This window comes from Cuculus canorus, chromosome 6 (assembly GCF_017976375.1).
Source record: "Cuculus canorus isolate bCucCan1 chromosome 6, bCucCan1.pri, whole genome shotgun sequence".
Taxonomy (NCBI): domain Eukaryota; kingdom Metazoa; phylum Chordata; class Aves; order Cuculiformes; family Cuculidae; genus Cuculus; species Cuculus canorus.
In genome coordinates this window covers 21926834-21949801 of record NC_071406.1, presented here as the reverse complement: position 1 = coordinate 21949801, position 22968 = coordinate 21926834, and the positions used below count along the sequence as shown (strand labels likewise).

Below are 22968 nucleotides of genomic sequence, written 5' to 3'. Positions count from 1 at the left end.
TGGTTGTAATTCCTATGAATGTCCTAGCAACAGATATACTGGCAGGAATGTTTGCTGAAACAGTCAGTAAGCAGTGAAGAATATACATATGAAACAACACCTTTCTCTTTGGAATTGCATGTACTCAAAAGAAAGCCAGCTGGAGGAGAGACTCTTAATGAATTAAAAACCAGCAACATACTATGCCGGCAAAGTCTTGTCTAACAGCTGAAATAGTAAATGCTTATAACAGACTATTCAACAACAAGCCCCAGAATATTAATTACTTGCTGAAATTAGCCTATGAATACATCCAAACAAAGAACGCATATGCAAAATCGAATGTGAGCTAGCAATGTGCCCTTGCAGCAGAGAAGGCCAATGGTATCCTGGGCTGCATTAGGAGAGGTGCTGCCAGCAGGTTGTGGAAGGTGATCCTTTTCCTCTACACAGCACTGGTGAGGCCCCACCTGGAGCACCATTTTGGGTGCGAGAGATACCAGAGTGACACAAAGCTACCGAAGACACTAAGCAAGGGGTCGCTAGGATTACAAAGGATCGCTAAGATTGATTTAGGGACAACAGCACCTCTTGCATGAGGAAAGGCTGAGACAAGTGGGACTCTTTAGCAAAGGGAATAGAAAGCTCAGGACAGACTTTACCAATACATATAAACAGATGAAGAGAGAGTATAAAGAATTACACAACTACAGACATTTTCACAAACACATCAATGGTTCACTCTCTGTGAAATCAGTGATCCTGAACTCTGGAAATAAATGAAATACAGAATGGAGATGAAAAGATTTTTTAAGAACTGAAACAAAAAGTACTTCTTGGAAATTCTACTAGCTACCTAACAACATATTTAGGGATGTAAGTAATTTTGAAAATCTAGACATATTTGACTTGTTTGAAGTTATATAAGGAGCCTGTAACCTGCTGAAGACCTAGTAGTGGTCTTCCCAATCCTCACTCACAGATCTGTTTTCTTTTCCACCTATGGACAGGACTATCCTTGAATTGCTTTGTTATTCATATGCCAGCCAGAGAGGATCCTGAAGACCTTGTATTTCTACTCATGAGGTATTTTCACAGTACTCTTAGATGTCACCTTACATTTTTAGTATTTGGGATTTTCTATAAAAATACAGCCACAAAGTAATGGAAGTCGAATATATCAGACAATAAAATAACATGTAAAAGTCAAGTTATTCCTCAGACAATTATACATAGCTCTTACAGAGACCAAGACACTACCTATAACCACAGCAGAATGTAGTCCTTTGAAGTAGTTCAGTCACACTGCAGCAACAACATTTCACATTCCTATCAAGAAATGAACAACACTGTGCTCTGAAACTTTTATAACTGCTGTCAAATAATTAATCATAAGTTTATATTAAGCATGTTCCTTTAATTAAGCACTTCATTTAAAATAACTATAATTCTATTAATTCTTTTAGCTCGTTTCACAAAGGAAATCCACTCTAAGCTTTGCTGTCCTACAACACACACTTGTATTCCTTTACTGTGCCAAACAACAGCAGTAAAAGTGTATGCTATACTATGCGTCTATATCACGTCAACACCGATGCAGATGACACAGTTACAAAAAAGTTGGTAAACCAGCTGCAATATAAAAGACTACATTACAAAATGTTAACATTTAAATATTATCTCAAAAAAATAATGTCTCCACAGCAGTTTTTACCTGTTCAGATGTATTAAACCACTTGTAGTACACTAGGTGCTCCACACTGTATACAGCAAAGCAAACTAAAGGCGCAAATATTTTGGCTCCTCTCTCACATGACTGGCCCACAACCAGAAGTGGGACAGGTCTAATCTCTCTCAATGTGATTATACCTTAAAAATTACGATAACCGAGTACTCTTGCAGAACACCTGAGACCATTACCAACATTAAAGATGAATACACTGCCTACCTGCAAACTACTGGAAAGCAGATGTTGTGATGGGGTAGGAGGTGGAGACACCAGATTTAGTCCTACTAGAACCAGGTCAGTTCCTGAAGCAGTCAAGTTTCACTAAATTCAAACTAATAAACATTCCCAAGACCTTTAGGTATTAACACATTAAAACACAGGTGAAGAATGACACAATTCAACGAGCACTCACAAGCTCAACTCCATCCCACTCCTGGCTATTTAACAAGAATTAATGAAGCAAAATAATATTTAATGAAATTTCATTTAATTCTCAGGTTTTATAGGTTAGAAAATTAAATAACCTTTTTTTATCACAATCAGTTTTAGAACAGGTGCCTTTTACTTCTTTCAGAACAGCAACACTTGACCAATAAAGATATGAGAGGAGAATATGGTTCGGGTTCTGTTTGAGTCAGCTGTTGGTGTCACCTAGAAAATCGCTCTTAATTAGCCATATTCCTAAAAGAAAGGTTGTAAAGAGACAGATTCTGAAGCACAGGATCTTTGCAATATGGTCCAAAATCCACACTTCACGCTGGTATATACACCTGTCCTTTCCAGACTACAAAGTACAGCCTTTATCTCCTCTTTACCTCACTACTTTTAATAGCCAGGACTTTTCTTTCCAAAATTTCAAATCACTGCTACCTTAAGAGATAGTACTGATACAAAGTAACATTCCTCACAAGATAACATAATTTGAAAAATTTATGGACCTAGATTACTTTAAAAAGCTTAGGTGTAATGGTATTTGAGAATCGTTTATAATATTTTGCCAAACCAGACACTCATATGTAGTGCCAGCAGATGGAAGAGGTTAAAAGTATCAACTCCCAAATCACCAACTTTGCTAGGCCACCTTCCCTTCATAATTTAGACCCTTCTGTTGGAGATTTGAAAATATATTCTAGACAGATGACATGTTAACAGAATCATTTCATGGTTCAGTGTATTCACAGTATGATCCATCTCTGTCTCTAGGCACTGGAGGTCCCTTTTCAGGAGATTTATGAGTTAGATCGGAGAATTCATTTTGATGAGGTAGAATGTGTGCATCATTGCAAAACAGAACATTAACATTTGCTTTAAGATAGTGCTTCTTCTTATTAGCAGTTTTAAGAATAAGTCTCATGCACGTGGTATCAAAGTGTTTCCAAGACACTGCACATTCGTATAATAAAATGTTCATGAATGAAAGAGATTTTTAAAATTTGCTTTAGTCCATGAACTTGTAACCCCTTCTCTTCCAAATCTGCATAATACATACAGAAATAAGGTCCAGAAGACTAATGTGTAATGGAACGTGTGACTTGGAATTTTAACTGACATTTTCTTCTTCACTTACTTTTGCTATCAGACTGTTGCTGCAGACACTACATTTTCTGTGGGAAAAGGAAAGTGGTTAATCACTGGAAGATGCTTAAGCATCTGGCCCACAGCTCAGCTTCAGTCTTTTGATAATATGGCCTAATATTTACACCTTAAAACCCACAGTTTTTCAAAAGCGCTCAGCACCTTCTGCTGTGAAACCCTGGTCAGGTTTTCAGAGGAGCATAGCACAGTCAAATCACCTATTTGTCATGCCTGACTTGAGACACCGGGTGAATTCTTAGGGTTCACTTGCCCTTTCAAACTCAGTTATTTTGTTGAGATAAATTTAACCTCTAATCACATTTTATATTAATTGCCTCAATGAAAGGAAACCTTTTTACTGTTCTGTTCAAACAGATACTTCTGGCAGCTGCAAGACAGAATTCTAGATGCAAAAAACAGTGTAAGCGTGTCAGATCCAGGACAAGGATCAACAATGTGGGTTCACTAGAGCACATATGTCACCTATTTCCCACTGCAGGCAGTTGGTAGTTATAGTTTAAAATACATTAGAAATGGAGGACAGGGAGAAACACATCCATTTTCACTCTTTCAGCTAAGGCTATTTATCCAACAGAAGCACTTGTGGGACTTTCACTAGAATCTTCATAATGAAATCCTTATCTTGAAGGAGATGGGAGAAGAGAACTGCAAATAAGAAAAGATGTCATGTTCTTTACATAGAAAGTCACAGCAATCAGACAAGACAGTTGCTGCTCATGTTGAGGAGATGGAGAAGACAGAGAGAGAGAGAGAGAGAGAGAGAGAGAGAGAGAGAGAGAGAGAGAGAGAAGATTAAGGCCTTGTTATCTACAAAGCCCCATTAAGAACTAATCTTCAAACAAAACTGTTTCACCAGACAGAATCCTGATCAGAGGCTAAGAAGGCAAAGATGAGAAAGCTATAAAATAAAAACAGTTACAAAAATACAGAGCTAGAAATCTCGGAGCACAAATGGAGAATGCAAATTCAAACTTCTTAGCGCCATCAGAACTTTCTGTATTATGAACTTCTGCCTTACAGATCAGCCTCCAGTCTTTTGACAGCTCACAGAACTATCATTACAGATTCTGTCATTTCTATATAAATACTGCCCTGGACAGAGAAGCATCACTGGGAAAATTCCAGTTTTAACAGTCTTCCCATATGTACCTGGAGCTGGATAGAGAGAATGTTCATGGCAAATGGAAAGTTTCAATGTGAGATATGCTGATTTCCATTAGTGTCTTCAAAGAGGGGAATATAAAGTATTAGAAGTAGAAATGATGAAGATAGATCTGGATTTAAATGGGCATAAGGGGGCCTCCTCTTCCAGCAATGCTGTATGGCCCAAACACGTTGGGAGTCCTATAGTGTATTCACAGACATGTTCTTTTGCAGATCTCTGAGCCGTTCACATGGGAGCTTTGTCCATCCCTAGTTCAAGGCACATAATTCAGATATGGATCTGTGTTAGTTGGAGTTGTAAGTTTAACAGCAGTCTTATATTTGGGCATAAAGTTTTCATTCTTCTGGAGAGTTTTCTGGGGGCTGAAATTTTGAGAATGGTTTGGTGAATGTTTAATTTCCTAAAGCATTGTCACTCTAACCTTCTCTGCCATGGTTATAACTGCTGTATAGAAAGTATAGAGAAATGTATTTTTTTTCTTCAGGCTTTTAAACCAGTACCATCTGAATTTCATACCTTATTCGCTTGTTGTGTAGAGAACTCGCATAGTGCAAGATGCTTGGCTGCTGTTAGCTTTTCTCATTTTCCTACTTAAATTATCACACAAAACTAGTAAAAGCCTACTCCTTGATTTGAGTTCTACATAAGAAGATGTCTCCAAAGACCTTTGGGGCATATAACTGCTGTGACTGTTAGTACAAAATCATTCATTCGGTGGTTGATTCACACCCTATAAAGCTAAAGACTCATTGATGTCATTCATATTCATTTAAGACTAAGGCCTAGCTCCACAGCTCACTAAGTCAAAACTCAATGCCAAGGCTAACAGCGCAATTACTGACTATTTCTAGAAAAAAGCCAGTGACTAAACTGACATAGAAACATAACTACTCTATTACCTGCTTGGGAACGGAAGAATTCCGTAGAAACATATACACATATTTCAGTGTGTAGCTTTGGCAATCTTGCCATTACTAACATTTTTAAGTACATTCATGAGAATATATTATTCAGCGATTGATAACAAGACTTGAAAATTATTGCAAAGCACACAAACCATACCAGTCTAGCACACAGAAGGCAGTATAAATAGAAAGATATGGATCAACTGCAGTCAAGAAAAAAGGGAACAAGGAAATAATTCTTGAGCAATGCCCAAGTGATGCCCAGTTTTACTGTTTATAGCAATTTGACCTCTTCTTCTTCAAACTGAAATCAAATCAGCCCAATCAACAAAAATTATCCTGGGAGAACATATACAGAAACAGGTATATGCAGTAAATCAATAGTCCATTACATTTATTGCTCATTATTCACTATAGCGCTTTACACTCCCAGATAAAATAGAGCTTGGCTACATAATACCACGCCATAACTGTACAACGTGCTTTTGTGTCCTATGATACTAGTGCATTTAGTACATTTAACAGTAACTGAAACCTGATTTGCCTGTTCCACATCAAGCCACAAGGAACCACAGCTGAAAGAGGATTTGTTATCAAGAAATTAAATTATGTCTTTCTTTGAAACAAATTAGAGTATGGGCACCAACACAAGGCTAGAATAATAGAAGGTTATATTGCTTCCTAATGCAGCTCTTGAAATTACTTACAAAATCCCAGGACTAGAAGTATGTACCTTAGTATTTAGCTCCATTTCATGCAAATCTTAGTGTAGTTTGAATGACAAATTACAGCTGTGAGATAGTTTCAGAAACTACTAACCTCCTGCTAGTGGCCATTTTCCCGGAAAAAAAACAGCTGAAGGATTTCTTTTTTGCTATATCTCTCAGAAGCAGTAAGCTCCAGATTTCACTTAAGAGCAGTGCTGTCACCATCTGAGGGCAGTCAGCTGATCTGAGGGCAGTCAGCTGAGTGAGCTCTTCCTCTATCTCACCAGATGTGCAAAATTACATCTTAATTTAGTGATGAGTGAAGCAGAGCCTGTGGTAGAGAAAGCTCACGCAGGCATCCTTCTACAGAAAGCAGGAGGCAGCAGGTGAGAGTGGTTACCACCCTTCACTGAGACATGAATTTGAGCTGCGTGATACTCTGCCTCTCATTCACTCCACCCTAGCCTAGGCTGTTTAATTGCAGATATAGGAAGAGCAGTTTTAAGGCATAAAGATCTCTGTGCACAGCACAAATGCCTCTGGAGATGTGACAAGTTCTAGTCTCAGTTAAGAAACTTGTTAAGTCCAGAGTCTGACTGTAGTCTCACCAAAGAAAAGCTAGGGCTGAGAGCTTTGGCTCAAATGCATGATGGACGCAGAGAAAAATCTTGAGCAAGAAACTGAGAGCCAATAAAGAAAAAGAAAAGGGAAAAAAAAAAGAGAGAAAAAAAAAAAGGGTTTCTTTTCTTTTGATTAGATCTTACAATGACATTAAGTCACGTGGAGAGAGGAAACGGAGATGGACCGTACCTTTCCTTGACTCATAAGGCAGTTAAGGGTTACCAAGTAAGGATAGTGAGTGACATAGAAAAGGAGAGAGTTCTTCTAACAAAATATTCGTTATGTAGGCTTCTTTGCTACCAGTTGTTATAGCAAGTGAGAATTTGTACTGGGTAAATTCAGAGATGATACTCAAAGATATTAACTACCTAAAAATGACCAAATGGCTTAACATTTGCATTTTAACTTCAGAAACTGATATTATCATGAAAGCCGAAAGCGTAAAGATGCCAAATTCCTGAGCTCAGAGGATTTTGCATTGAACGGTCTAAGAAGGTGAACTGCAATGTTGTACTTCGCTGCTTGAGCACTCAACACCTTTTGTTTGGAAGAGTCACTTTCATCCTGAGAAGAGCTTCGATGATCACATCAAAAATGCTGTTAAAAATGTGTGACTTGCAGCACAGATATCAGAAACGCAATAAGATTACGTTTAAACCTTCAAACTACTATAAGAGGGGAGTGCCTCTTCTGGTCATATTTACTATCCCTCCGAACACCTTCTATACCCCAAGGCCCTTATACCATCCACCACTCATCATAGTACACTTTATCTATATGAATGCAGTTACCATTTGGTAAATGCACCCATTACATAATTAATCAGATATATACTTCACCTTTGTTTTGCTATGTCATACCAAGATGCAACAGCAAATAGGGAAAGAGGTAAACTATAGACAGAAATCGAAGACTCTATGTGCCCTATTCTAGGTATCTTCCTCTTGCTCGTGCTTACTTTTGGTTATGCCTTCTGTCCTTTTAAACTCTTCCGAGCACTCATAAAAAGCCATAGATATTGCTTTAATAATCTCAAGCCTTCCTTGCTGTCTTAATTACCAGGACTTGTTTTAAACTGGTGCAAAGGCAACAAGATGAACTGCTGCTTCAATATGAATAATTTTGGAAGGAGTGGTAACAGTTCATGCCTGAGCTGGCTATAAGGAGATAACTGTATGACGTAGAACCCAGTAAAACTGCATCTGCATATAAATAGACTTAATCAGTAATGCAAATTGCAATCAGAAGAAATTTTAAAAGCCTATGATAATTGTGCAGATAACAAAAGGTCAAACACTTGTATTGCTGAAGGTTTTATACTGTTATCTATCAGTGGTGATCCTTTATGAGCAAAATGTGGATAAAGAAACTATATGCAAGTCTAATCAATGACGGACAATTTCTTTCTGTATTTCTTCTATTATTTCAAATGTTCTGTTGTTAAACTCTATTTTACACTGTCAAACTCATCTTAACTTTTTCAGGAAGACTCAATGAAATGAAAACAAAATTAAACCAAATATAGACAGCATCAAATAATACAGCTAATTTACATGATTACACATAGAGGGAATTTCTATCCCTTTTTCATATCCACGTATGACAGTCCAAATATTCACATTTTAACATCCTTGGATAAATGAAAAAATAAATTATGACTACAGATTGTTGAAACTGCCAGACTGTTTCATACCATTGTCAAAATTGTGCGAGTTTCCTTCACAGTAAAACAGGGGGATAATATTTTAAAATGTTTTTCAAGAGTAACAAATGTTGGCTTATTTCTCTTTTCAAACAAATATTTTCATAAACAGCAGCTAAAAAAGTACTTTTGAAGGAAGGTACCTTGTCATTATATGATTTTATATTCTAAGATCAGAATAAAATAAATATGTAAGTTCTCTATAATCTCAAGGCATTCCACATATTAATTATTGTAGAAATCAGTCTGAAAGAGAAAGTGTCTTTAACATTACAGCTTTTTTGTCTTTTCTAGTAGAGATTCTTAGGACTTGAAGCATAAACGTTTACCAAATATTTCTTTCTCCTTCTACTAGATTGCCTTTGAGCAAACTAGTGAGTGAAGAGAGCCATCTAGTGCCGTACCTTGGAATTTTAAAAAGGGTTTTCACCGGATGCATGTCAAATAAAGGAGGGTCTCCATCCCCCAGTTCAATGGCTGTGATTCCCAAGGACCATACGTCACATCGAGCATCATATGAGTAGTCATACTGTTGCTCACAAGCAATGACCTATCAGAAAAAAAGCAAATAGAACAACACTTTAACCTAACATACAATTCATGTCATCCAAGTGTGACATGAAAGTACTTTTTGATTCACTCATGCCTAACATCAAATGTAGCTTTCAAATCTGTATCTTTGCCTGTATATCCCAGTTAGGAAAAAAGCCCACAAAAATGTAAGAGTACATTAGAAATTCTCTCTGTTTCATTTTCTTTAAATACAATCTCCCTCTTTTTTTAAAAAGGCGTGTGATGCTTCAAAGATCTGTACAAAGAACATCACTCTACTAAATTCTGTTTTTAAAACACTTCTTACAGAAACCTATTATAATAGCAGAGAACCCTATTGATGTTATTCTTATTAACTCTATCACTATTCATGAGGATGGATTGATATGTGCAGCTGTTTTTAAGATAAGAATATTTCATCAGTCATTTCTGCTGATTCTTTTTCTTCTTTTTCAGTTTGTCTCTAATAGATTTGAGCAGTTTAAGAAAAACCTTCACCAACTTTCCGCATACCTTGCCTAAGAAAAACTGAAGTTAACAGGAATCTCTCATTGGTTTACATCACCAACTTGATGGACACTTCCAGCTAGCCCAATGTTTGCATTCTAATCATAAGGTAACTATTCAATAATCTGGAAATTATTCCGCATCTAAACATGAGATTCAAACTAAAGTTTAAATTTAGCTGTTATCCTTCCAAAAGAGATGAGACAATAATCGCACCTCCACAGTCTTTTACCCTATCGTGATTTGGAATCCTGTCTCAAGTTCGTCTTCCCAAATCTCATCAATTAGACTAAATGCTTTGAAAATCTGCCAGACCCCCATGCATTGCTCCCATGATTTTCCTCCTCGTTTTGATATTAATTTGTAATTAAGATAAGCAGGACTTTTGACAGCACCTCTTATGGTGGCTGCATCAATGTTCCAGAAAATATTTTTTTCTTTTTACTTCTATATAACTTCAGAATTCTTGTGGAAGGGCTTGAATTTGGGATGATGCTTTGTAGAGTCATTAAGATTCAAGTCAGTACCTTTGGTAGCTGCTGGCAGAGAGCCACTCAGAGCCTGCTGCAAAAAAGCCTTTCCTGAAGAAGGTGCTGATTCCAGGTTAACCTCCCTCTTGGTTACTTTCTCAATAAGCTGCACCTGCCAGAAACATTTGTGCCTCTGGTAGAGATTCTATCCAACTGTCCCATAGGACCCGTCCATCTTTTACTTTGGGACTCATGATCCCATTATACAGCACTCATAATTTATTTCATCAGAAATCAGAGATGTTGAACATACCAGTCAAAATAACAAAATATTGTGGGGTTTGGGCAGTTAGGTTGTACATTAGTTAATTCTTTTGCTCAACATGAGACAGCAATGTGCATTTGCAGCCTAGAAGGCCAGCCATATCCTGGGCTGCACCAAAAGAAGCGTGGCCGTCAGGTAGATCGAGATGATTCTTCCCTTCTGCTCCATACTTGCAAGACTCCACCTGGAGTACTGTGTCTACTTCTGGAATCCTCAGCATAAGAAGGATGTGGAATTGTTGGAACGGGTCCAGAGGAGGGCTACAAAGATGATCAGAGGGCTGGAGCACCTTCCATACAAGGACAGGTTGAGAGAGTTGGGGTTGTTCAGCAGGGAGAAGAGAAGCTCTGGGGAGACATTATAGTGGACTTCCAGTACCTGAAGGAGCTACAAGAAAGCTGGGGAGGGACCTTTTACAAAAGCATGTAGTGATAGGACAAGGAGGAATGGCTTTAATTTGGAAGGGGGAATATTTAAATTAGACATTAGGAAGAAATGCTTCAGAACAAGGATAGTGAGGCACTGGCACAGGCTGCCCAGGGAAGTTGTGTATGCCCCATCCCTAGAAATGTTCAAGGCCAGGCTAGATGGGGCCTTGAGCAGCCTGGTCTGGTGGGATGTGTCCCTGCCGATGGTAAGGGGGTTGGAACTGGATGATCATTAAGGTCCCTTCCAACCTACACCATTCTATGATTCTATATATGATTAGTTTGGTTCTTTTCTTAGAGCAAATCAGTCCAGAAAAATTTAGACCTTTCCCGAATTTTCTATCAATGTTTTGACCAGTGCTGAGATCTCTCACTTCACCCTCAATTTTTCCAGGTTAGCATACTAAATTTCTTTTTATACCCTACTGACAGTGGTATTACCCCTTTATTTTTGTAACGTCAAAAAACCTTCTGACAGAGTACTAGACCAGCATTTCTCAACTATTGTCTGAGCATCACTGGTGATTTGCAAGTCATAATAAAGCCTTCAGCAAAATGTCTGCAAACTATCTAAGGAAAACATACATACCCATTTCCCCTATGCATCAACTATCAAATAAACAGAAAGGGGAAAATTTGAAGTAAGCACTGCAAAAGAGGATCCAGGGATTTTTTTTCCTTCAACTTGAAGAGGCAGAGTTTTGTTAGCTAATGCAGTGATTTTCAAAGTTGTCACATAAAGATCGCCTTTCCACCTCCCTTCTCTTCAACAGAATATTTTAAGTGAGAGCTCTGAAATATTTCTTAGTTCTTCAAAGAATTCATTATAGCCTTGATCTCATCCCAGAGGTCCCTCTATCTCTTGAAAAAGATGAGTTTTACTGTGCAATAGATGGGTAGATTTTATATAACTCAAGCAGACTGCTTTAAGACACCATTCTTATTTCAGAGGTCTCTATGCTAATATCATTTCCTTATACTATGCCTCTGAGAGAAGAAAAAAAATTTTGATGTAAAAACTCATAAGAAAGTCAGTATGGAGATCCATCAGAGATATTTAAATAATATATTCTAAATTGGCCATACTTGGTGTTGGCTTGAGTTTCCTTCATTGCAGTTTTGCTCAGAGATTGAAAGGGAAGTGTGTATTTCTTGATTATTTTTGTTTCTTTATACAGTTCCCCAAATCATCTGTATTCTCAAGGACACTTACCCCTCCAAAAAAAAAAAACTAAAAAAAAAATATGCAAGTCAGCTTCCAAGGCCATGACTTGGAAGCTGCAAGTAGCTTATCCATATGTAACTAATTTAATGCATTGTATTCTCCTCCCTTTTTTAAGACATGAAAAATATTTATGCCCTTGGTTAAAAGATAGAGCCCACCTCCTGGAAGTGAGTACCTCAGAAGTGCCTGGTTCACATCAGCGTGTTGAGTCCTTTGCAAATACTCTTCTATTAGTTCTCAAACTTTATGAGAAAAAGGAATATATTTTCATTTTCCAGGGAAGGAAAAGAAAGACCTGCTCAGGGTCACACTGGACTTTGTCAGCAGTACCATAAACATAGCTGGTCTCCCACATTTAAAGACACCACCACTTCTTTCCCTATAAGGACATCACAATTGCTTCTAACCCCAGGTCAATGGCAAAACACGCTATATATCTCAGTCTTAGAAAGTTTAACAAGCTACACTAAAATAATATGAGCATCAGAGGGCTCTGAGCTCCTAATGAATGGGGAGAAGGACGTATACTGCAACGGCTGGTTTAAAAAAGAAAAAACGTCTTTGAGCTACCAAACAAAAAAAAAGTCTTTTGTCTACTAAACAAAGACAAAGGAACATATAACACATCTTTGCATGTCTTCTGCTCCACAGCTAACAGCTACACTTCCAGTGAATAAGATACAAGGCAGTAAAATGGCACTATGGGAAAACACAGGCGCTCTACACAAGGGGAATTAAACACTATCAGATTCTCCTCCATTCTAATATCAGAGCCTGTAGTGATTCTTCTGCATGCTCTTTGTTTACAACAATTCAGCTAGTGGACCATGGAACTCAGTATGTTTTAGACAGTTAGCTTGTCTATAGTGAGAGCAACCTCACAGAAAAGTAAAAAAGAACTGATCTTCTGATACTAAGTATGCTTCATGTCTATGAATTTAATGAATGCTTTAGTTTCAAACAAGTTTCCAATTTTTGTAGGATTTATTATTAGAATCTTACCAACTAATGCACTGAGTAGAGACAAACAAATGCCAGTAATCTTAATTTTAAAGCAAGAATCAAAATTTACAGCTTTTCCCTTGATGAGAGGTATACATTGGCAGTTTGCTTTATATGAAGGCTAGCAGAATACGCTCTAACTTGAAATCTGAAGAAGAGTTCTCTCAGTCACAGCTCACAAGCTAAGTCCTTGGGAATTCCCCAGTCCTGCTTTGCATTGAAAAGTATTGCAACTCCCTGCAGAGCAAAAATCTCTAAAAGCCAAATACAAAAAGGAAAAATGCCATTGACTTATCTTTCATTACATTCGAGTTTCTATTGGGAACTCAGAGATATTTATTTTTTTCAACCATCTGTCATTTTCAGTCAGAGTTCTGGAGCTGAGAGTGCTCAGCACTGCTGATGCCTGCTCTGCCCAGTGGGCCACGAAGACAGAACGCCCAGAAGAAATGATCTGAAAATGAAGAAAATGCTACTTCCTTTCTCTACCCTGTGCAAAGACATCATTGCATCTATACTAATTTTTATATCCAGCAAAATTCTGCCCTACTTGTACAAGGAAAAAGAAGAGGTGGTTTGCCTTGGTGCAAACATTGTGTTCATGCCAAAGCTTCAGAGGGCATGCAGTTAACCTTGAAATTTGCCAGTAGATACCATGAGAATAAGCACCAAGTCTTCTGCTTTGGCACAAGCTGGTTGCGTGCACGCAATGGCCCGAGGTTGCTAAGGAGACGGGCTGTCGCATTTTGCATTAGTTGAAATTCCATCATGATTTCATGCCCAGTCATACTGTCATAGGACGGAAAACACCTACAGCACGCAGAGAAACAGACATCACGATGGTAGTTGTCAACACTAATTGTGCTGAGGGTCACATTAGGACAGAATGAGCTGAGGGGGAATTCACTGGTCTGGCACAGAGAGCTCAAAAACAAATCAGTCACACTAACTGGAGGGAATTTAGAGAAGCCAGTGATCAGGCATTCTGTGTGATTTATCACTCCTACAGAAACACAAAACTTCACGGAGATACACAAGATGATTCACACACTGACAAAAAGACTTTATATTCTAAAGGAAATAATTCTGCTTGTTCTGAAAATGATGCAAAGATTTCTTTGAACTTCAGCAAGCCTGTAAGTAGATCACAGGTGGATATAAAAGAGGCAAAACAGGTAGTATGGAGAAGTAGCTGGTTATTTGTACAGTGGTCATATTGACTTGTGGGCAGAGAGGAAGATATATATATGTTTAGCTGAAGCAAAATACACTGTACCCTTTTAGGTTTACCTAAAATTATTGGAAATGAACTTACTTTCATTTTGCATCAGTACACACAGTGCACATATAAAATATAGCTGCAAGTATATGCAAAACCGATAACAGTAGTACAGATGTGCTACATGCAGATGACTGCTACATAATTAGCGCTGGTGACCCACCCGCAGAAAGGAGTCTGGAGTTAAAAAGGTTGATCCTCCTGGGGAAAGGTGGTGCTGTACTCAGCTGACGTAGCCAACTAAGCAGCTTATGAGGTATGCGAGCATAATGCTGAAAAGCACTGCGTATGTAAAATGAATGTGGCACAAAATTGTTACCCTTGCTGCAAGGAGAACAAAATTGCTAGCTAAATCAAATGAAAGAAACCAACTGAACTTCTGTGCTCTACCTGACATTATGTAACCCAGCTTTATTTATCTACATAGGAAATAAAGTAATAAATATTTTTTTAAGTCCTATGCACTGAAAAAATTTTCTTTCATGATAGCATTTAGCAGCACTGGGGATACTTAATTATCCAGACCAAAATGAGATCTCCTATCTCTTCGCTATCCTTTCCTTGCTTCCTCTCTCTCCCTCCCCTCAAGCACACTAACAACATTAAGAAAAGAGCAATTTTGTGACTGAAATTGGTTCCATATTCCCCCATTTTCTTATTTCGATTTCAGTTCCTTATTTGTTATCATGATACAAATTTTTCCACAGTGTATCAGAAAATGATTATGCAGTTAGATGTGTTACAAAAAAAAGTAATTAATATTTTTAATAATTCTGAGTAATTATCACCATAAATGTTGATTCATTGAAAAATAATTATATGTCAAGTAGTCTATTGTATTTTAACATCTGTGAGTAATCAATTTTTAGTTTTATTTTTAACTCACCCAAGTGAAATATTCCTGAGACCATTGGTCTGTACTGGCAGCAGGCTACACTTGTAGGAAACACAATACCTTTTATTAGGCCAACTGACACAGTAAAGAGAAAAGGTATGCTTTTAAGCACACAAATCTATTTTGCTTTATAACATGAGACCACCATGGCTTCAACACTACTAATACTAATGTAAATGACACATTCCGTTTGTGACCCACAGATTTACTCCTGAGTGGTAAGGATAGACATTACACACCTCACACAGATTTGTAAATGGTGTTTCACAAAGAAACTGAAAACTGAGAGGCAACTCCAGCCTCATAAGCAAGCACTTCTCATAGGCAGGGCAGTGCGGTACTAAAATTATTTTTCCATTGTTTTTAAGTTTTCCTTTTGTTTTTAAATCTTTAAACACCTTACATAAAAGTTTTAAAACCCTTGCATAGCTGTGGTTTAGATTAGAACAAAACAGCAGCATCTGCAACCCCTCCACATCCCTTCACAAGATTGTGGCCATGTTATCAAGGTTACTGGCAAGGATCCCAGAGGTTCCCTTCAGCTGCCACGTCCTTTTCAAACCTCTCCTGCCATGCTTGCCCATGAGGAGGTCAGTTCTCCTGGAGGTAAAAAAGAGGTGACACATCTTGACAGACCGTGCTCTGCAGGAAGAGCTTACTGGTGCTGTCCTCCTGCACTCTCTGTCTCCCTTGTGTGCCACCTCCTTTGAAGAAACCTCTGTATTCCAATTCAGCATTCTGAATTCCACTGCTTTCCTTCTGTACTTTGAGCAAATTCAGCAGTACTCCTTACTACTGCAGCTGCTAAAGACTGGGTTTGAGAACCACACAAAATGAAGAAAGTGGGAACAAAAAAAAAAACAAAGCAGAGGAGAAACTGCCATTTCTTTTATTTCTTTATTCAATTCCTAAAGTTCTGTGTTCCTCAAAAGATAACTTTGTTTAAATCATGCCAGTCAACTCTCAAAATGTGGCATCTCAGAGTCACAGTCATTTTAGCCACATGCATCTATTTAGAGACCTGATTCTATCCCACATTCTCCCAGTGACCTAATGTAACTCCTTAAGCAAGTCATTTCACTTCCATGTCCCTCAGTTCTTCCGCACAGTCTTGCTTTATCTATTTAGAGCAATGGTTCCCACTCTTCCCCTGGTGCCTTCCCACACTCACACTGCAGTAGTTCCCCTCTGGAAGGCCCACATGCATTTAGCACATGTTCCAAAGACTGCACTCAAACTTAGTGCTGCATTTCAAGAGGACAGGTAATATTTCCTAAAAATGGCTTCTAACACGTTGCACTGCTTCAAACTCCTGAAAACAGGGATGTCATTTCAAAATGTAGGCCAGGTGGGCAATTCCTTTGCACCCTAGGCTTAATACATTCCCATAAATATAGTAATATTAAACAAGAAATTGCTCAAATCACAACATAACAAAAAGCTGTTACGAATGATTTAATGATACCATTCTTTATCTTTACCATTTACTTATCACATTTATTACTTTTACCCACTTAATGTGTGGCATTTTCAAGTATTTCGTTATCAATTAATCATGATGCCAGATAAAAACAAATTCTGTAAAAGCAGCAGCAGTTTTTTCTATTCCCATCTGTGAAGCTTCTTCCTAAGGACATTCAGTTATTTTTTGTAAATTATGATTTCAATCTTATCTCATTTACTGTAATTCACAAGGTGAAAAAAAATGTAATTAAGAGCTAATTCAGTTATCTATCTTATCATTAGCTGCAAGAGAATAGTTATTGCACCTTCATGGATGGTCTTACAAGGAAATATTTTCAAACTTTTCCTTATTAGAGAAAGTACATAGTTCCTTATGTTTCTTTATCACAAAACACACAAGTGTTTCACCACACAAGTGTTTTCAAATGGTTTTCAGTCAGTATATAAGTGTATATACATTATTGAACTCTATATCCTATTTATACTAAGCAGTGGATTCCTGTAGTCCATTATCAATCAGCATTTACAAAATTCCATGCTTAGCTGGAGTTTAAAAGTGTAGTGAAAATGTTTTTATCAGAAGAGCTAGCTAATGAGGATTAAAATGTAGAGACCTAGAACTATTAACAGGATGCAGACCTTGAGTACCATGATGTAAGCAAAGGGCTGGCAAATCATCTAGGTTGAAGTGTGACAAAATGAGAACATACTCAGTAGCTTCAGAAGGTTGTGTCATTGTACTTGTTTAGTCTTAAAAACAGAAGTCCAGGTTAGTGATGAGGTTATATTTTCTATGCTGCTTTTCCAACTCAGTATTTAACTACACATAAAATGTATTTACTATTAAATGTATTTTTTTGTAAATTTTTCATGCCTCATGCAATAGAAAGGCAAATAAGAAAAGCCCTAATCTACCAAAAGGAAGATTTTTTTGACCAAATTCTAAGGCCTGAATGCAGCCTTTTTATAATGAAAATTGACTTCAGTAGAAAAGTTGCTGCAAGTCTTCACAAAATTAGATTTTTCCCTTTATATATTTTTCAGCTACATTAATGTAAATGAATTCTTGGGGCACATTTTTTACCAGTTTGGTTGATTTTTCCTTTATGCAGAGACGCAGCTTCATACTGAAACAATGCAAATATTATTCATTTTTTTCAGGAATTAGACTTATTGCACACACATATGTTCAGATTTAAAGTTTAAAAAAGAGTAAAGAAACAGTGGAAAAAGAAAGACAATTTAAAATAGTCACTGACTGTTCTACTACTTCAGAAATTTATTCTGATGTTTAGATGTACTGAATTTTATTGCAGGATGTATACCTTAATCCAGCAGGGGGAAGGAAAACAACCTATTATTGCTGGGGGAGTCTTACTAATCATTACTTCGTCTTGACAGTGATGTGATATGATACCTTTACCAATGTCACAGCCTTGCCTACTGTCATGTGTCATATTTCAACACAATTCTTCAAAGGATCAACTACGTTTTAATTACACCTCTTTTAAAACATAAATATGCATGCATCATTGTAATTTTTCAGCAGTTATCTGTAAAATACAACAGCATATCCTCTGTGGTTTCAAATTACCTTCAGCACCTCTCCAATTCTTTCTGACTTTAAGTATCTTTTTCCATTTCTATTTCTGCTCTTAAAACTAGATTTAGGCCAAAGAAAACATGTACAGATTCTAACTGAGCTTATTTCAAGAGTCTATCTTCCAGCTAGATCATTATAATGTAATTATATTTTGGAAAAAAGGAAAATGACAATTCCAATTGAACAGGATTTTGTTCAGTTCTGCACTGGAGGTGAAAACAAGACATGTTAAGATTTAGAACTAGAGGCGTAAAGGCAATTCAGTCCAAGAGTTTCAAATCAGATTCCTCCCTTGGCAGTATACAACACAATTTGTTTCAGCATAATAGAAGCAGGTTTTAGGTAACTTAATTGTTTGGCAACAAGCAGCTTTAAACACCCACAATATTTAAACTATCCTGCCTTATTTATATTTTTTTGTCATACTTATTTTCAATGTTCAAGTTTCTGCATGTCTGTGTTTGCAAGTGTGAGACAATACTAACTAGGCTAAACAGCAATGATTGATTTTCAGCAAGTCTATCTAAAGCAGCTCTTAAACTGACATCGTTGCCTATTTCCTCTGTTGCTTCTGCATAGCCTAGCTTTTCTCTGTATTTTCATTTTTCATCAACATTTTTATAATCGCATGCTCTCCTCAAAACAAGTGCTCAAGGACAAATGTTTTTGATTTGTCCTGTTGCTGCTGAACAAGCCTCACAGTCGCCAGACAAAAGAGCTAAGATGTTTGAGTCATTCAAAATTGTTAAGCTGCTGCTTTTCATGCTGACCAGTAAGAACACTGAGCAGTACAGAGCACCTTATGCCACCCTCGAAACATTTGCTATTGCATGTACTGAGCCACACAATCCCTTTGACACATTTTTCAAACTTCGTCTTAAAATACGATGTTTTTTTCTCATTATACAGACTGTTCCAAATTCTGGCTGATCTACTGATTCTAGTTTCCAGCATATTTGTCTCCTGCTTATATCCAGTTATTCCTATCTGTCAGCTTGAATAATCTTGCATCGTTCTTCTCCAGGTTTTATATTCCTGCTGTTTAACCTGGAAAATATTCCCTGTCAGCTTCATTTCACAAGGTTCATTTCTCTGAAACACTCTTGCAGTCTATTTCTCCAAGGCAAGCTTTTTCATTCGTCTGCCCTCTCCACTCCCCCTTCAGATTAAATCCATTTTTCTCATCCTTAGAGAAGATGAGGTCCCGTGATTGCCTTATGCATTGACTAAGGCTTTTGTTTTTCACATACAGACAGTAAGAAAAAAAACCCCAAGGTATAAATCTTGGTCTTCAAGCTTTCTATTTCTCTGACTAGTAACATTTCCTTCCTGTCCAGTTATTTTATGTATTTTGGGCTTTGACATATATTCTGTGTCAAACCCTTCAGGCAGCAAGGTTTCTGCAACTGTTAAATGCTTCTCTAGTTTTTACTGATGTCACCACAGGCTCATCTAGAAAACACTGTTCCTAATAAGCTGAGTTTTTCAGCTTATTGCAGTCCTAAAATCTTTCATCACCTCTCTCCAAAATTTTGCTGCACATCCTAAAAATACGAGACAGATCTCCCCAGAAGTAAGGCAAGTTGCATCTTGCACATCAGTTGAAATATGTCGTCCACATGAACGGTATGAAAGAAACTGTAGTGACTTAAGCATAAGTATTATGCAACTTGTCATTTAAAAGCCACTTCAACAACAGCATAATGGATATCTGAAAATCTTACAGCTGCTTTGCAGATTGGTACATCTATAAAGCCTGATCAGCGTGCCTCACAACAGGCAAGCAAATGTGATATGGGTTACTACGCTTATGGTACGAGGTTGATTATTTTAAAAAATCTTTTCAAAACAGGAAGAATTCAAAGCTACTTCTGCTTCCATTTTGATGTCCTATGCACATAACATACCTTGGTTTACATGTGTGTTGTATTTTCAAGTCAGATTTTTTTCAGATCAAAATCTCTGCTTATTTCTTTGGATTTTTACCTCAAGAATGAATATTTTCAAGCAGGATGGGAAAATAAATTTTGTATGAGTACTGCCTCTGATGGCAATTATTCAAGCAAAACAATCAGGTAAAAATTACTTCTAATAATCCAATATATAAAATAAAATAAAATAAAATATTCATAGTATTTTTATTATTGTTCAATAAAATATTTCATTCTATGTCCATCATTGTCTAGAGGAGTATTTTATAAAGGTTTCAGAATGCCTTCAACCAAGGTGATTCCATAAATAATGTCTGCACAGTGGTTTCTAAGGTATCTTGTGTCTCCTTAGTGACGTAAGCTGGTTGTTATGGAGATGGCAAAATATCAACTATTCTTTGTGAGACTGTGCAAGATCAATTTTGGAACTGTTACAGCAGCTTCTTTTCTCTGCTCAGCTATAATTAGCCTTCCTTAGCAACATAAAGAGATGGATAAAAAGTATAAAATGTTTTAAAGCAAATTCTTGCACGATACTTCTAACTGACATACAGAAATAGATCTGTGTGGATTTGTAATAGATGCAAATTTCACTGCAAATTTCCCAAAATTCAAATAAGTCTAACGGCCTTCAACAGAAATGTGGCTACTACTGTTATTAAGGTTTAACAACTTACAAATAACAGACCACTCCCTTTTCATTCCCTATTTATAATAATCTATACTTTACAAAAGTATTTTTTGTTTCTTAAAGCGAGGAGGGCAAAGATCAACATCTTTCACCCCAAATTTAGGGAAAGTACATAAGGGACTTTTGTTCAAGTAGAAGGAAAGGGTTTATGTCTGGGGAGTAGTATGCAAAAATATGGTCTAAGATTCTTGAATAGGGTGGCTATAGAATTTTTTTCTCCATTTTTCATCTATGCTAGTCCCTCTGTCTAAGCCTGTAGGTGCCCAGTCAAAGATTAAGGGTGAACACACAGTTGAGTCAGGGGTTTGCAGAGTCCTGTAGCAAGACTAGAATGAGGGAATTCCTCCTTCTCCTCCCAATTTGTATTTAGACGCACAGACAGGCACATCAAAACACACAGTATTTGAATGGAAAGTAAAAGAAATTCAAGGACACCTTCAGTTATTTGCAGATTATCTGAACTTTTACAGAAACATTTCAGGAAAGAAAATAGATAAGATTATTAGAAATCTCTTTTGTATATTCTAATAGTACATTCATTTTTACTCAACAGGGACTTAGATGCAGAGTAACAAAACAGAGCTATAGGGGAGGGAAGGAAAGATACTCTTTTCTCTTACTTTGTGAAAGTGGTCACAAAGGGTGTATTACAATGAATGCAGACAACCCAGATAGGAATCTTTGCTTACCTCAGGTGCCATCCAAAAGGGTGTTCCCACTGAGGTGTTTCTACGGAGCCGTGTGCTGGTGAGCTGGGCTGAAACACCTGAGGTAAAACAGATCAAAAAAGCTTTGCTTCAAATCCTTTCTGTCATTTCAGTCAGTCTATGTCAAGTATTTGGAAAACAACCCCCAAGCCTAGGAGCACGGCTGAAGAACACCTGGCCAAAGTAGATGCAGCGTTTGTACTGAATTTTGTTTGATTAATTTCAGCTGACTGTTTTCTTTCAGAATTGCTGAGACATTTTTTTGTGGATGACTCAGTTTGAAGTAAACTAAAAAATTCGTTTGGCACCTAAACATCACAGCTTTCTTTCTGCCATTTTCATGAGTATAAACGGGAGCTATTCAAGTTACTACTTGACTATAAAACTTTTTCCAAAATTTACTCCCTGAACACCACTGGCAGGAAACCAGTGCTATTCATTAGAGTATTTGCAGAGATTCCTGTTCAACAAAACATTTATGCACTTGCTTAAATATCTCCCTGTTGAGAAAAGCACAGAAGCTCAAGCTCGTAGCACAGCTTGTACTTAGGAGTTAAGCACATGCTCGAAACAAAGCCTGTGCTTCAGTGCTTTGCTGACTGAGGCTGGACTACTGAAGCACCACTGAAAAAAGAAAGAAGTAGAGCGAGATCAAACAACATTAAGAAATTAGAATCAACTTTCACAGCAAACCTTCTGTGCTCTGAATTGTAAGAGTTCAGGAGCATTCCAATAAGATGACACAAAACCAATTTTGACTTAAAAGATATTTCACCTTAACATGGCTTAAACAAAACCACAGTGGCATGATCCTATGGCGTTAGCCAGAAATAAAATCAAGCAGAAACATGTATAACACACATTGCTTGTTGCAGAATAATAAGAAAATGGGACTCATAATACATAAATTAAATAATTCGGTTGCTGGGTACAAGATTCAATTCTGTGTTTATTTTTCTTTTTTCAGTGTGATTGCTAGTGGTTTCCTGAGTACTGCTGTGAAATAGTTAACAGCTAGGACCTACAGCAAGCCTCTACGTATTTAACTCTGAGCTCTCTTTAGCTAGTTTCATTTGTAGCTACAGACTCTCCAGAACGGTGCAGAACGCCAAAAGGCTGAGAGATGGAGACAGCAGTAGAGAGTGAGTGAGCATGAGCATAAATGAACGATACATTGCAGATATTTTGGGTCGACTTACACTGTGACCAACATTTATTCAAACATATCATGCTGTCGAGAGCAGCTGAGGAAAGAAAATGTGTGTTACATTGAAAAAGCAAGACTCTCTGTGACCTAATAAGCACATGTAAAGACAAAGTAACTTTTTTTTCTTCAAGATATGGTCTCATTCTGTGGATAGAATTGATAGCATTCATTGAATAGGTGGTAATTTATTTTTTTAATCACCATTGATTTGAGTTCTAGTTACTTATTCAGTATATTCAGTTATACACTTTATTATTTTTTTGTCCTTTTGACGTGTT

The 22968-nt window shown here is 37.2% G+C and overlaps 1 protein-coding gene across 15 annotated transcripts in view; it reads right to left on the bottom strand.

Moving 5' to 3' along the window:
* The window catches only part of MYO3B (myosin IIIB), a 210956-nt gene that overhangs the window by 148502 nt on the left and 39486 nt on the right, over positions 1 to 22968 (bottom strand). For 12 of the 15 annotated variants that reach the window (XM_054070570.1, XM_054070571.1, XM_054070569.1 and 9 more), the window contains 3 exons: positions 22683 to 22727; positions 21466 to 21542; positions 8809 to 8954 (listed from right to left, as the gene is read on the bottom strand). In XM_054070570.1, the coding sequence (XP_053926545.1) occupies positions 8809 to 8954; positions 21466 to 21542; positions 22683 to 22727 (268 nt within the window). The remainder of the gene's footprint in view (positions 1 to 8808; positions 8955 to 21465; positions 21543 to 22682; positions 22728 to 22968) is intronic. The other 3 variants (XM_054070576.1, XM_054070581.1, XM_054070583.1) reach the window with 1 other exon arrangement.